At 35.7% G+C, this 14,469-nt stretch overlaps 1 protein-coding gene across 1 annotated transcript in view; it reads left to right on the top strand.

Moving 5' to 3' along the window:
- The window catches only part of LOC150080177 (amine oxidase [flavin-containing]-like), a 139,174-nt gene that overhangs the window by 33,420 nt on the left and 91,285 nt on the right, over window positions 1-14,469 (top strand). Inside the window, exons 5-7 of the mRNA XM_090381966.1 lie at window positions 2,991-3,082; window positions 11,662-11,803; window positions 12,095-12,158. Coding sequence (XP_090238092.1) covers window positions 2,991-3,082; window positions 11,662-11,803; window positions 12,095-12,158 — 298 coding nt within the window. The remainder of the gene's footprint in view (window positions 1-2,990; window positions 3,083-11,661; window positions 11,804-12,094; window positions 12,159-14,469) is intronic.

Here is a 14,469-nt window from a genome sequence, read left to right as displayed (position 1 = left end):
TGAAGTTTAACAAGATTAATAGATTTTAGTGATTGATTGACAATATTATATTATATACTATACTATACTAAGCTTGCGCTGTCTAGTTCGGGATATAACATTGTATCGTATAACAATGGCGGCAAGTTATGAACGGTAAATCTACAGATGCTTAATTATTAATTAACTTCCAAATCTCGCTGTCTCAATTCAGAATAAACTAAGGATCCTGACTAGTCTATAAGCTACTTATAGAAAATAATTAATATAAGAATTGGTCAATAAAGTGGCTAAATATGGCTAAAAAACATCTCGTTCAGCGGAGCTGCAACTTGTAACACAGAATTTGATACCCTTACTGATACTAAGTGATACCTACAAAATCTCTATCTAAGTTAAACTTTAAACTAAGTATCGTAACTAGGAATATAAAAGTACTCTAGAAAATAAATTAATATGCCAATTTAAGCTAATAAAACAGAAAAAACGCTCTCTCAAAACAGCAGCAACAGCATGTGACCTGTGCATTTTCATCGTGGATAATTAGATCACTTACTAGTTTTACTCCATATTCATCATTTTTACTCACATAGAATTCTTTTAGTGTGTTTAGGTAATCTAATGCATCATCATAGTTTTTAATTTGTGGTCACACTTTTCATCCTTTTCAGGTTCATCTTCTCACCAAAGAAGGAAATGGGGCAAAGGCCATTCATGAAATTCTGGTCAAAACGATTAAAGTGGGGATAGAGAGTCCATCAGAGATAATCCATGTCCAGGAAGGTCTGTTACAGTGACCACTCGAGAAATGTGCCATGATGTTGAAACCCTTGTGCTGAATGACAGACATTTAAAGGTATCCCAAATCTCTAGGGAATGTGACATATCTGAGGCAACAGTTATAACCATCCTCCATGAACATTTGCCGATGACTAAGGTCAGTGCAAGGTGGGCCCCCAGATTTCTGACCCCTATGCAGAAGCAGTGAGGAGAATTTAGAGATTTATGGAAGGGATCCTGAAACTTTCATCTCCAGAATTGTTATGGGTAATGAAACACTGGGATCCTGAGACCAAGCAAGAATCAATGCAATGAAAGCACAAGGGTTCTTCCCACCCAAAAAATTTTGGGCACAACCTTCAACTGGCAAAGTTATGGCCACCATTTTTTTGGGATGCTGAGGGAAATTTGTACATTCACTATTTGGAACACAAGCAGACAGTCACTGGGCAGTAATATGCATCCCTACTGTACAATGTAAGGGATGTCATAAAGGAAAAACGCAGAGGAAAACTTTCCAATGGTATACTGATTCTTCCCAATAATGCACCATTGCACAAGTCGCATGCTGTTGCTGCTGTTTTGAGAGACCGTGACTTTACAGAACTTACCCATCCACCTTACAGTCCAGATCTGGTCCCCCAGTGACTATTTCCTGTTTCAATACCTCAAGAAAAACTGTACATGGACATAGCATTTCTGATGGTAATGAATTGAAGTCTGCTGTTTCTGCATTCTTTGATGGACAGGACAAAGAATTTTATTTGTCTGGTATTTTCTCATTGTCAACAAGATGGAACAAGTGTATTGAAGTTTAGGGAAGTTATATTGAAAAATAAAAACAGATTTTTGCCTATATCTCATTTTCTTCATAGGTAGGTAGATAATTTATTGAATGTCCCTCATATATGAAACAAATATAAACTTTGTTATTCAATAAAAAAAATGATTATTCAAACAAATAAATTTCACACAGAACTATGATTTCAACTCACTTGACTGAGTGAAAAAAAAAAAAAAAAAAAAATATATATATATATATATATAGAAAAAGAAAAAACTAGTCAGTTTACCTGGTTGCATGGGGTGAGATTAACTGAAAGCCATAAAAGAAGCATAATAACCTTGGGTTTCCTTGAAGAGCACCTGGTAAAGTATCAACATAGAATTTAGAAATACACTATTTTGTTTTGCTGTTATCAGTTTATGACAGGAGAGGGAATTTTTCAGAAGTGCACAGAGTTGTCAGTTATTGGGAAGCAAGATTAGCAACTTAGTGATAATTAGTAGAGAAAAATTCAGTTTCTGCCTTGTGATTCTTTTGAGTATGTAATGAATTAAACTAACCTAATGCTTTAACATTGTATTTCATACAGCTTTTAGATTGTGTTTTGTAATATCGATGCAGCTCTCATCATTGAGAGCTCATTGATGTTAAAAAAAAAATCAAAAGCCAGCTATACTATAATAAAATAGAGGTAATATCTTCTCATATCTTGCAAACTCCTCTAATCCTACATGGCTGTCTTGAATTATATACAAAAAATTTATTTTTTATTTTTAATAAAATAACATAAATACCTGTGGAGTTTTTGTTTTCCTGTTATGATTTATAGACAAGCAGTGGTTTGCCAGTGATATGTGTGATGCTAACAGCATATATAGAAAATGCTAGTCCCTAGCTATACATGAATAATTTATATGATAAAAAAAAGTATTCTTTATTTTAAGCAGATTTGTTTTATGGTCCATCAGCCACGCGTAACAACAAAAACTGTGTTCGTAATTGTGCGGAAAATTTGCAGTAATGAAGTTCTCACCAGAAATTTTTAAATATTGTTACCTTTTTATAATAACAATAAAAATTATTTAACAATTTTATTCGTTTTTTTTTTTTTATTCCTATGACATGCAAAAATAATTTTTTTTTTTTTTTTTTTCCAGCTTGTTTTGGCATTCAGACTAGAAAAGGCTTGCCATTATTGTTATAGACTAACTCTTAGAAGCATTCCATTAAATAAATCATGATTCTGCATGAGAATCTAATATTAAATAAATAACTTGTTCAAATTTGTGGAAGGAATATCGCTAATACAAATTTTTTTTTTAACTTACTAGTTCAAGTTTGTTAATAGCCTAAAATAATTCTTAATGCTTGTATTTTATTGGGTAGCTCTTTTAATAGAAATATTTCAAATCCAGTATAAAGTATATGGTAATCTTCTGAATAGATTCCAAATGAAGCTCCATGGGATGCTCCTCATGCTGAAGAATGGGACACAATGACTTTCAAAGATTTCATTGACAAACACTGTTGGACCAAGTAAGTAAATTTAAGGAGTATTTTAATTTCAAAATATAAGAGCAATGAAGCCCAATCCTTCCTACTTAAGTACAATTGTAAAATATAAGAGAACTTCTCATACTTAAAGAGAGGGCGCTGACTCTCTTTAAAAATTACAGCTGTGAATTACAGGCTCCGAAAAAGTGATGTGTTTGCCATTTTATTTACCTAATTGTTATTTTATATCGTACTTTATACGTAGCCTTATAGTTCTAGTTACACTGGTTATTTTTAATTTAGATAAGAGTTTTTGTAGATTACTACTTAATATACATAAAACTGTTGTTTCGTTCGAATCTTGCAGCCATTGTTTTTGTATGGCGTGGTAGGGAATTCAAATTTTTAATTGTAGTAATTAGGTAGCTCTAACGTAAAAATATATAGTGTAATACGCATCACTGCATTTAGGATTCTATTAGATAGTGTAGTATTGACAATTAATTAATTAAATTTATTCATCTTATTAATTTAAAATATCATACCCCATACTAGAGCAGCAAAGCAACGGGCACAAAGTGGCAGGAGTGCCGTGACTCGGGGGAGAACTGAGGGGGGCGATTCTCCAATGCCTAAAAAAATATGCAACTTGTGAAATGTTTGCCGTACTCTCTGGAACAGAACATGATCTAGCCAAGGAGGATGTCTTTCTGTGTGCCAGGTGCAGAGAGTGTCTAGAAATTAGGTGTCAACTCAGCATTCTAATGGGCATCTACTGAGAGTTTGATGTGTAGGGTAGATGTCCTCGAAGAAATTAATATGAGGGCCCCGTCAAGCTCTCAGCAGCCCAACTCAGCGACGGTGCTCACTCCTGGGCATCAAGCAACACAGTGGCAATCTCCAAGGCAGAATGCGCTGGTCAGACAGGAGTTAGTCATTGTTGATGACTCTATTGTCAGGGAGATGGGGAATATATGGTGTAAAAAGGATAGATAGAATAGGACCAGGGTATGTCTGCCAGGGGCAAAAGTTGATGATGTTGTTAAGCATATATCATCTTTTAAGGGGACAAAAGGTGATATTGTTGTACATGTTGGCACCAGTGACATTAAGAGTAGGAGATCTGCAGATTTACTTAACAAGTACAGGTCAATGTTGCAAAAAAGTCATGAGTTAGAATTAAATTTAAAAGTGTCTGCAATTCTGCCGATAGGAGGGAATACATGATGAGAGCCTTGTCAATCAATTTGGCCCTTGAGGGAATGTGTAAGGCTCAAGGAGTAGAATTTTTTTCAGCATGGTCTGTGCTTGTTAACAGGAGAGACTGCTTCTACAGGAATGGGATACACTTAAGTAGAAAAGGTGCAAGAATATTTGCTGATGCTATTGAGGCAGTGTTAGGTGGGTTGGAAAACTGCTAGCTTGGGGGAGATTCACAGACTAAAAGGTTAAAAGTAGCTGCAGGCAGAGGTGAAAGTGATTCTTGCACAACTTTTATTACAATAAGTAGCGACCTGGAGCGAGGGGTGCTGGGGGTTTCAGGGACTGATGACAGTCATCGTGAAACAGATGGGTATATGGGATGTGTTAGGGTAACTAATAATAAGGATAGGTACATGTGTACTTGCATGTATACCAATGCTAGAAGTATAGTAAATAAATTTGAAGAATTTGAAGTGTCGGTCAAGACATCGAAGGCAGATATTGTTGGGATATCAGAGACGTGGTGTCACACAGATATTAGGAATACAGAATTGGAATTTGGGGAGTACAATGTGTACAGAAAGGATAGACAGGATAGGAAGGGAGGAGGTGTTATGCTGTTAATTAAGAAAAGCATAAAATCAAAAGAAGTGCATCCAGTTTATGTAGATGAACAGTTCACTGTTGAGTCAGTTTGGTGTGATATATGCACTGCGAAAGCAAAAATAAGAGTAGGAGTGTGTTATAGGCCTAATGACTTGAATGAGTACAATGAACAATTGGACAGAGAAATAGAGTGGGCTAGTAAATCAGAATGTCTTATAATGGTGGATTTTATCTTTCCAGATATTGACTGGAACTTGTGGATTGGTCACTTCCACACTAGTAAGACTTTTGTGGATTTATTGGATGATTGTTTTCTGCAGCAGCATGTTCGAGAGGCAACCAGAGAGGGTAATACTTGATCTGGCTATCAGCAGTGATCATTCATGTATTAAGAATTTGCAGATAAAGGAACCACTAGGTGGCAGCGATCACAGTGTACTGATGTGGGATTTACTTAAAGATATGCAATATGGCCTTAGTTGCTAATGCCCCTAAAAAAAAAAAAAAAGAAACCAAATAACTTAAAGATATAATTACCATCAGGGGTAAAGGAAAGAGTTTTTCCTTCCGTAAAGATGAGTACAGTGGTCTCAGACAGTTTTTAAATTCTGTACAGTGGGATCAACTGATGATGTTACCAACAGCAAATTCTAAGTGGGAAGCATTCAAGGAATTAATCGTGGAAGCTACTAAAAGTTTCATACCTATTAAGAAATATTGTTCAAGGTTTAGGCCTAAATGGTTATCAAATGAACTAATGAGACTCGTGATAGAGAAGAAAAATGCATGGGATGCATATAAATTATCAGGCGACACAGAAGCCTATGGTAGATATAAGCTAGTCTGTAATCAAGTCACAAAGTAGGTTAGGCAGGCGAAGGCAGATTAGGAGAAATCTTTGGCAAAGGATGCTAAGAAAAACAGCAAGGATTTCTTTACTTATATAAACTCTAAAAGGAAGGGGATGAATCAGATTGGTCCATATGATATCGATGGTTCGACTGTTGATGATTCTGCTCAGATAGCAAACAAACTGAATGAATATTTTACATCTACATTTGCACATGAGGAGTTATTAAAGTTTGGAAATGCCAGAAGGTTATCAAATTGCAGAAGGGTACTTAATGATTTTGTAATAACTGAGAGCAAAGTGGAGGAGAAATTGTTGAAGTTAAACATAAGAAAGGCACCTGGGGTGGATGGGATCTATCCAGTTATATTAAAGGAGGTGGCAAAGGAAGTAAGTAAACCCTTAGCCATAATTATGAGAGCATCCTTGGACTCACAGGAAGTCTCCACGGGCTGGAGATGTGCAAATGTATCACCAATTCACAAAGGGAATCGAAAGGTGACACGAGTAATTACAGACCTATTAGTTTTTAACTTCTGTTTCGGGTAAAATAATTGAGTCACTGGTTAAAGATGCATTGCTGGATCATCTAGACAAGACTACAGCAATAATTCAGACACAGCATGGGTTTGTTAAGGGAAAGTCTTGTCTGACAAATTGGTTGGATATTATTATGTGGTTACAAAGGAACTGGATGCAAAAAATAATGTTAATATCATATACTTGGATTACAGGAAAGCTTTTGACACTGTTGTGCATGGAAGACTACTGTGCAAATTGGAGTAGAATGGTATTAAGGGTAAGTTGCTACAATGGATAAAAGGATGGTTGAGTGGGAGAAGGCAGAGGGTGGTAATCAATGGGTGCTGCTCTTCATGTCATGGATTAATGTTATTAGTGGAGTCCCACAGGGTTCGGTGTTGGGTCCACTGTTGTTTTGTATATCAGGCTTAGTGTCAAAGTTTGCAGATGATACAAAGGTTGGCAGGGTTGTTAATGACAGTAATGGCAGTGTGCTACTGCAACAGGATCTAGAAAATTTGGGCCGATGGGCTGAGAAGTGGCAACTGAAGTTTAACCTTGAAAAATGCAGAATACTTCATATGGGTAGAAGTAACCCTAGAGAAATGTACCAGCTGTGTGGTATTACACTAAAGGTGGTAGAAAATGAAAAAGACCTGGGAGTAATTGTGCAGACAGGCTGCCAGGGCAGGTTATGGTGTTTTGTCCATGATATATATAGGAATTTTGCTAGCAGGGAAAAGGAGGTGATTGTCCCTCTGTATAAGGCAATGGTCAGGCTACGCTTTGAGTACTGCATACATGTCTGGAGGTCTCATTTTAGGAAGGATGTAGATTTGCTTGAGCGTGTACAGAGAAGGGCAACAAGATTGATGAGGGGAATGAATTGATCCTCTTACCAAGAGAGGCTTAAGTTCTGCAAATTTCAGTGGCTGGAGACTAGGCACCTGTGAGGGGATCTGATTGAGATGTATAAGGCCTTGAATGGGTTGAGCACACTGAATTCTGATGGGATTCTTCCCCTTGTTTAGATTATGATACTAAGAGGTCATAAATTCCAATTGAGAAAAGACAGATGTAGAATAGATGTGCGGAAATTTGCCTTTGCCAGCGGGTGGTTAATTGTTGGAACAAACTTCCATCTGTTGTGGAAGTTGATAGGTTAAATAAATTTAAGGAGGAATTGGACAAAGATTTAGAGGAATTGTTTTGTAATTTTTTTTTTTTTTTTTTGGCTGATGCTGCATACACTTGCTTTCTTGCATGACATGCCACTACCACCACCACCACTACTACTACTAATAATAATAATACTACTACTACTTTTTTTATAGAAAAATTCTTCAGCCCGACGCTCACATCAAATTGTTCCTCTCATTATGCAAAAGGTCTAAGTTTATAACATGATATTATGCTTTTTAAAATATTGTTAATATATACGGGTTTCCTAAAAACTAATCTTGTATTCAATTCCTATTATCCACTTACTGCTAAAAAGGAAGAGCAGACGTATCTGATGTACATCAAATCACCCAAAACTAAACCAACCAGCAATAACAGACTGGAAACCAAAGACAATTGTCAGATTTTCTTAAAATATTTTTTTGACTAAACTTCTTTAAGTATTTTAGTATTTTAATGTATCTGTAAAAGCATTACATGGCATTTTTATAGAATTATTGTTAAACAGAAGAAATGATAAATCACATGATTTACTTTTAAGCAGAATTTATTGTGCTAAAAATTTAGGTCAGAGAAATTCCATTAGTGTACATTCATTGACATCTTATTCTAATGCAAAATCCTACTTACAATTTGTTGATATTTGTGAAATCATATCACGGTCGAATGAAGAAAAATCACCGCAGGAGTAAAAACCAGAAAAAATTAAAGAACTCACAACTACTATATACATACAGTAATATTGTTTTCTTTATTTAGGCCTGATGACAAGCATCCATTAGAAATCTAGAAATGTTTGCCAAATATATTTTGTAGTAATGATATACATGTATACACACTAAAGGAATTTCTGTAATGATAATTTTATTTCTTTATTTTCAGTATTTAAAGTATATAGGTATATTCAGATATTTTTCCTTCTCTAATTAGCTTTGGAAGTTAATCATAAGAAAAACACCTGGGGTAGATGGGATCTACCCAGTTATAGTAAAGTAAAGAGGCAGCAAAGAAGTAAACAAACCATTAGCCATTACTATGAGAGCATCTGTGTATTCAGGAAAGGTCTCTATGGACTGGAAACATTCAAATGTATCCCTAATTTGCAAAGGGGGGATCAAAAGGTGATATGAGTAATTACAGAGCTGTAAGTTTAATTCTGTTCTAGGGACAAAATAATGGAGTCACTGGTTAAAGAAGCATTGCAGGAGCATCTAGACAAAACTGCAGTTATATCTCAGACACAGTATGGGTTTGTTAAGGGGAAGTTTTGTCTGATCAATTTGATTGGATACTATGATGTGGTCACAAAGGAACTGGATAAAAAAAATAATTTTTATATCATATACTTGGATTTCAGAAAGCTTTTACATATAAAAGCCCTGTTGCACATAAAGTCTGCTGTACAAATTGGAGCACTATGGCATTAAGGGCAAGTTGCTGCTATGGATAAAAGAATGGCTGAGTGGGAGAAAACAGAGAGTGGTAATTAATGGACACTGCTCTTCATGGACCAATGTTATTAGTGGATACTCCCAGAGTTTGGTGTTCAGACCATCATTGTTTTCTGTATTTATCAATGATATTTATGAGGGTATATGAGGCTTAATGTCCAAGTTTTCTGACGATATGAAGGTTGGCAGGGTTGTTAATGACAGTAATGATGATATGCTACTGCAACAGGATATAGAAAAGCTGGAAAGATGGGCTGGGAAGCGGCAACTGAAGTTTAACATTGACAAATGCCAAGTTCTGCATATAGGTAGCAGTAACCCCAGAGTAACTTACCAACTGTGCAGTACTGCACTGAGGGTAGTGGAAAATGAAAAGGACCTGGGAGTTTACTGAGCAGTTCAGTCAGGCTGCCAGAACAGGTCATGGGATCTTGTCAATGATATACAGGAACTTTGTTAGCAGGGATAAGGAGGTGATTATCTCTTTGTATAAGACAATGGTCAGGCCACATCTTGAATACTGCAAACAGGTCTGGAGTCCTCATTTTAGGAAGGATGTAGGAAGGAGCTGCTGGAATGAGTACAGATAAGGGCATTGAGATTGGTGATGAGAACAATGGGTTGTTCTTACCAAGGAAGGCTTAAGTTCTGCAAATTATAGCATCTGGAGATTAGGCACCTACGAGGTGATGTGATTGAGGTGTTTAAGAGCTTGAATGTTTTGAGCATGCTCAATGCTGATGGGATTCTTACACTTGCTCAGATTATGCTCCAGAGGCAACATAAATTGAAATTGAGGAACAACAGTTGCAGAATTGATGTGCATAAATTTGCCTTTAGCCAGCGGGTGGTTGATTGCTGGAACAAACTTCCATCTGTTGTTGTGGCAGTTGATAGCTTAAATAAATTTAAGGAAGAATTTATTTTAGACAAACTTTTGGAGTGAATGGATAGGTAAAATGGGAAGCGTCTTTTTTTTGGCTGATGTTGTATAAGCCTGCTTTCTTGTATTATATGCCTCTACTAATGCTAAGTCTCTATCTTTGAAGTTATGGTTTGGAACAATAAGAAATTCATTTTTAGGCAGAAGTTGAGGAAGGACTGGGCCAACAGCAAATTTGAATTATTGACTAATAGCCATGACATGATGAGCAATTGAGATGGGGCCAAAATTGTTGGAAGCTGCTACGGCCATAAACCTGCCAATCTGGTCCAGAGATCTTACGTGAGCCTCAGGCTGTTATTATTCTGGCAATTATTTTAAACTGCATAATTACTTGGGAGATAATGTCCATGATGTGAATTTATCAACGATATTGATGAGGGTGTATCAGGCTTAATGTCCAAGTTTGCAGATGATACAAAGATTGGCAGGGTTGTTAATGACAGTAAAGACAGTATGCTACTGTAAATGGTTCTAAATAAGTTGGGCAAATGGGCTGAGAAGTGGCAACTGAAGTTTAACATTGACAAATGCAAACTACTGCATAAGGGTAGCAGTAACCCAAGAGAAATGTACCAACTGTGTGGTACTACACTCAGGGAAGTGGAGAGTGAAAAAGGGGTAATTGTGCAGTCAGATATGAAGTTTGCTGAGCAGTGCAGACAGGCTGCCAGAGCAAGTCATGGAATCTTGTCATGTATAGGAATTTTGCTATAATCATTGTATAGCAAAATTCCTATACAGCATTGTAGCAGGGACAAGGAGGTGATTATACTGTTGTACACGGCAATGGTCAGGACACATCTTGAGTACTGTGTACAGGTCTGGAGGCCTCATTTTAGGAAAGATGTAGAGTTGCTAGGACAAGTACAAAGAAGGGCAACAAGATTCATGAGGGGGAACAAAGGGGTGCTCTTACCAAGATAAGCTTAAGTTCTGCAAGTTGCAGCATCTGGAGACTAGGCACCTGCAAGGTGATCTGATTGAGGTGTATAAGGACTTGAACGGGTTGAACAAGCTCAGTGCTGATGGGATTCTTCCTCTTTCTCAGATTAAGAACCCGAGGGGGCCATAAATTCAAACTGAGGAAAGACAGTTGTAGAATAGATGTGCAGAAATTTGCCTTTAGCCAGCAGGTAGTTGATTGCTGGAACAGACTGTCATCTCTTGTTGTGGAAGTTGATAGCTTAAATAAATTTAAGGCTGAGCTGGATAAGCATTTGGAGTGAATAGATGAGTCTAATGGGTGGGTTTTTTTTTTTTTTCTGGCTGATGGTGCATAAGCTTGCTTTCTTGCATCGTATGCCTCTACTAATGCTAATGATAAGCAATTCGGATGGGGCCATAAACCTGCCAATCGCATTGAATCTTCAAAGAATGTGTCAGTGTACACTATCCAATCACTACTGCAAAACTGCATGTATTTATGGCCATCTAAAATGATCAGAAAGTTAATTTATCTCAATAATCTTGATCAGTTGGTTTTCACTTTTGTAAAGATAACATCTTTATCTTTCTAACTGTCCCTTTGTCCATACTTAGTTACATAATTATACTAGGGATTTAAGTTGTTGTCAGAGCATTAAATCACTCAACTAATATACTCATTGCCTGTGTGCACTACCCACATGCATGCATACTACTGGTTAAATCATAAAGCAGCTGATCATGTTCTGTTTTGGTTTTAATAATTTGATTCATACAGAAGAAATCAAGTGGTTTTCTTACCCTGATATTTTTATAGATACCAGTTAACTAAATAATAGAGTACATTGATACTATAGTATTCATTAAAAGAAACTGAGGTATGGTTTACAAATCCTTTAATTTTTGATGTTCACATGAATTATTTTTTAATGTTTAGGACTGCCCATTCCATTATGAAATTATTTATCAATGTAAATGTTACCTCTGAGCCCCATGAAGCATCGCTCCTGTGGTTTTTGTGGTATATTAAGCAGTGTGGAGGAGTAAAAAGAATATTTTCAACTACAAATGGTGGTCAGGTAAGTAAAATTTTGTTATACTTATTAATTGTTGTGCTAATTTTCTTTGCATTTTTTGAGAATAGGTAATTTTTGAGAATAGATAATTTTTATAGTTATAGTTTTACTACCAACTAGTAAATTTCTAGAAACGTTTAGCTGCTAGAAATTTACTGATTGTTAGTTGGTGTATGTTAGTTTTACAGTTGCTGTGATTTTCCTGGATATAATAATAAATAAGAAATATTTCATATTACTGTAGTAAAGTATAAATTGTTTTGGTGATAGTTTATTTACTCTTGTTTTCTAAAGGAAAGGAAACTTGTTGGAGGATCTCAACAAATAAGCGAAAAGTTGGCAGAAAAACTTGGTAGAGGTAAATGAGAATGTCTTTTTGTAGTAATTATTTCTTAATTATTTGAAAAGAAAATGATATGTAGTTTATCATTGTAAAGATTAAAATTGTGAAGATCATTGTAAACTACAGACAAAAAAACAGACATGTACCACATGATATAAATTAAGTTAATTTATTGAAATGCTACAATTTAAAATTGACAATTAAAAAAGTAGAACAAGATCACCAGACATTGGGAAAAAATATTGAAATATTATCATATATTTGTATAAAAATTATGGTAAATTGATTTCTTTGAATAGCCCTAATTGTATAGGTGACTCTGTTCAAGAAAATAAAATTATATGTAGTCTTGCTTTCCCTTTTGTTATTGCATTGGAACTACTGTAAATCTCATTGCGATTGTCCTGGAGTTCAATCAGAAAATTTATTTATTTAATATTATAAGTGATTTATATGTATATAATCACAAGTAAAGAATGATCACATGTACATTGATTCCAGTTCAAAAGAAGAAATAAGTGACATTAGACTTTGGTTTGATAAAGAACTACCTTTATATTTCTCCTATTTCTATATGGACCGGGGTTCAAGTCCGTCACCACCAAATACGGAGGATGCGGAAAGGTCAGGGAATGAGCACCGCATATCCCGGAGCAATATGGCCTTAGTTGCTAATGCTCCTAAAAAAAAAAAAAAAAAAAACCTATTTCTATATATACTAAATTTGCACTATTAAAAATAAAGATTGAATTCATGCAAATAATGGAAGGCTAGTCCTTTCATGATTTGCATTTTCTTTTGTCATTTATTTCAATCAAACTTTAATATAATTTATATTATGTCACTAGTGTGGGGTTTTCAATAGCTCTGTACTATTTATAAAAAATGTAATTGCATTATAGCAATATGCCAACTACGCTTACTATTGGACAAGAATTAAATAAGCATTGCTTGATATACATGAAAATACAGAGAAACACAGAAAATGTTCTTAAGTTCTACAAATTACAATGTCTGGAGACTGGGCATCTGTGTGGTGATCTGATTGAGGTGTATAAGGTCTTGAATGGTTTGAGCAAGCTCAAATTTTCCTTCAGCCAGCAGGCAGTTGATCACTGGAACAAACTTCCATTTGTCGTTGTGGAAGTTGATAGCTTAGATAAATTCAAGGAAGAACTGGACAAACTTTTGAAGCGAATGGATGGGTGAAATGGTAAGTTTTTTTGTTTTTTTTTTGTTGGCTAATGCTGTATAAGCATGCTTTCTTGCATCACTGTTTATGATTGAGCTGTAGACACCAACCTACAGCTCAGTGATTTCACATAAACATAATCAGTGATGCAGATTGAAAGTTAAGACCATTCTGAAGGAATACTAAAATTTGTGATGAGGTAATTATAATACACTTAGTCTCACAAAACCTTCTCTACATTAAAAAAGTTATGGAACTGTGAAAATTTGCATTAGTACATTGCGATTATATATGAAAATGATCAAATAGGCTGTAAGAAATGAAACACAGCAAGATATGGAGCCACAGTAGTTAGTGTGATGAATTCTGTTATTTAGTAAATAAGACCAAATACTGCTGAGTTGGTTTTTCAGAAAAGTTTTTACAATGCCCAGACCATGTATAAAAGATGTATGAATGACACATGCTTAAACCAATGAGCTCGAATGGGGTTATATAGTCAGGCTATGTTGAGGTTGGATGAGCTACATCTGTGAAATTTCAGATTATACTGGATAAGATCCTGGGACATTTAGTTGGCGCTAGCACCAGTGGATAGCAAAACAGTTTCCCATAGCCATTTTTACGTTATAGAATGTTCAGAGAAAAATCAGAATATCATGGGCTAGATAATTCTCTAGCAGGCTATGAGCAGATCTGACTCTCCAAGGCAGATTGGTGATGATGTTAATTCATCTTTGAGACATTGATTATCAAGAAGCAGTATTATCATTAGTAGATGACTGGCAGAGGTAGAATGGCTTTCATATTATCCATTTCATTGATTCATTCTCACCATCTTTCATTGTATATAATAGTTTAAGTGGTGCAGAGATGGAGCTAACTGGAATGGGAATAGCAATGGATTGTTTTTAATGATGTAATATTATATTATATTATTATTAGCCGTATGGTGCAAGGAAGCCTGAGGCTTATGCTGCACTAGACAAATAAAATGAGAGAGAGAGAGAGAGAGAGAGAGAGAAGTAGAAAGGAATTAACAAGAAAGAGAAGAATGATGATATCCAGCTCAGGACCCTGGGTGTGCCAAGCCCATACTCACCAGATGTGAGTCCCTGGGCCAGAAGGTTCTTG

Source organism: Mastigoproctus giganteus, chromosome 9, assembly GCF_048544385.1.
Source record: "Mastigoproctus giganteus isolate SK-2022 chromosome 9, ASM4854438v1, whole genome shotgun sequence".
Classification (NCBI taxonomy): Eukaryota; Metazoa; Arthropoda; class Arachnida; order Uropygi; family Thelyphonidae; genus Mastigoproctus; species Mastigoproctus giganteus.
The sequence above is the reverse complement of the archived record's forward strand: the minus strand, read 5'-3'. Positions and strand labels throughout refer to the sequence as shown.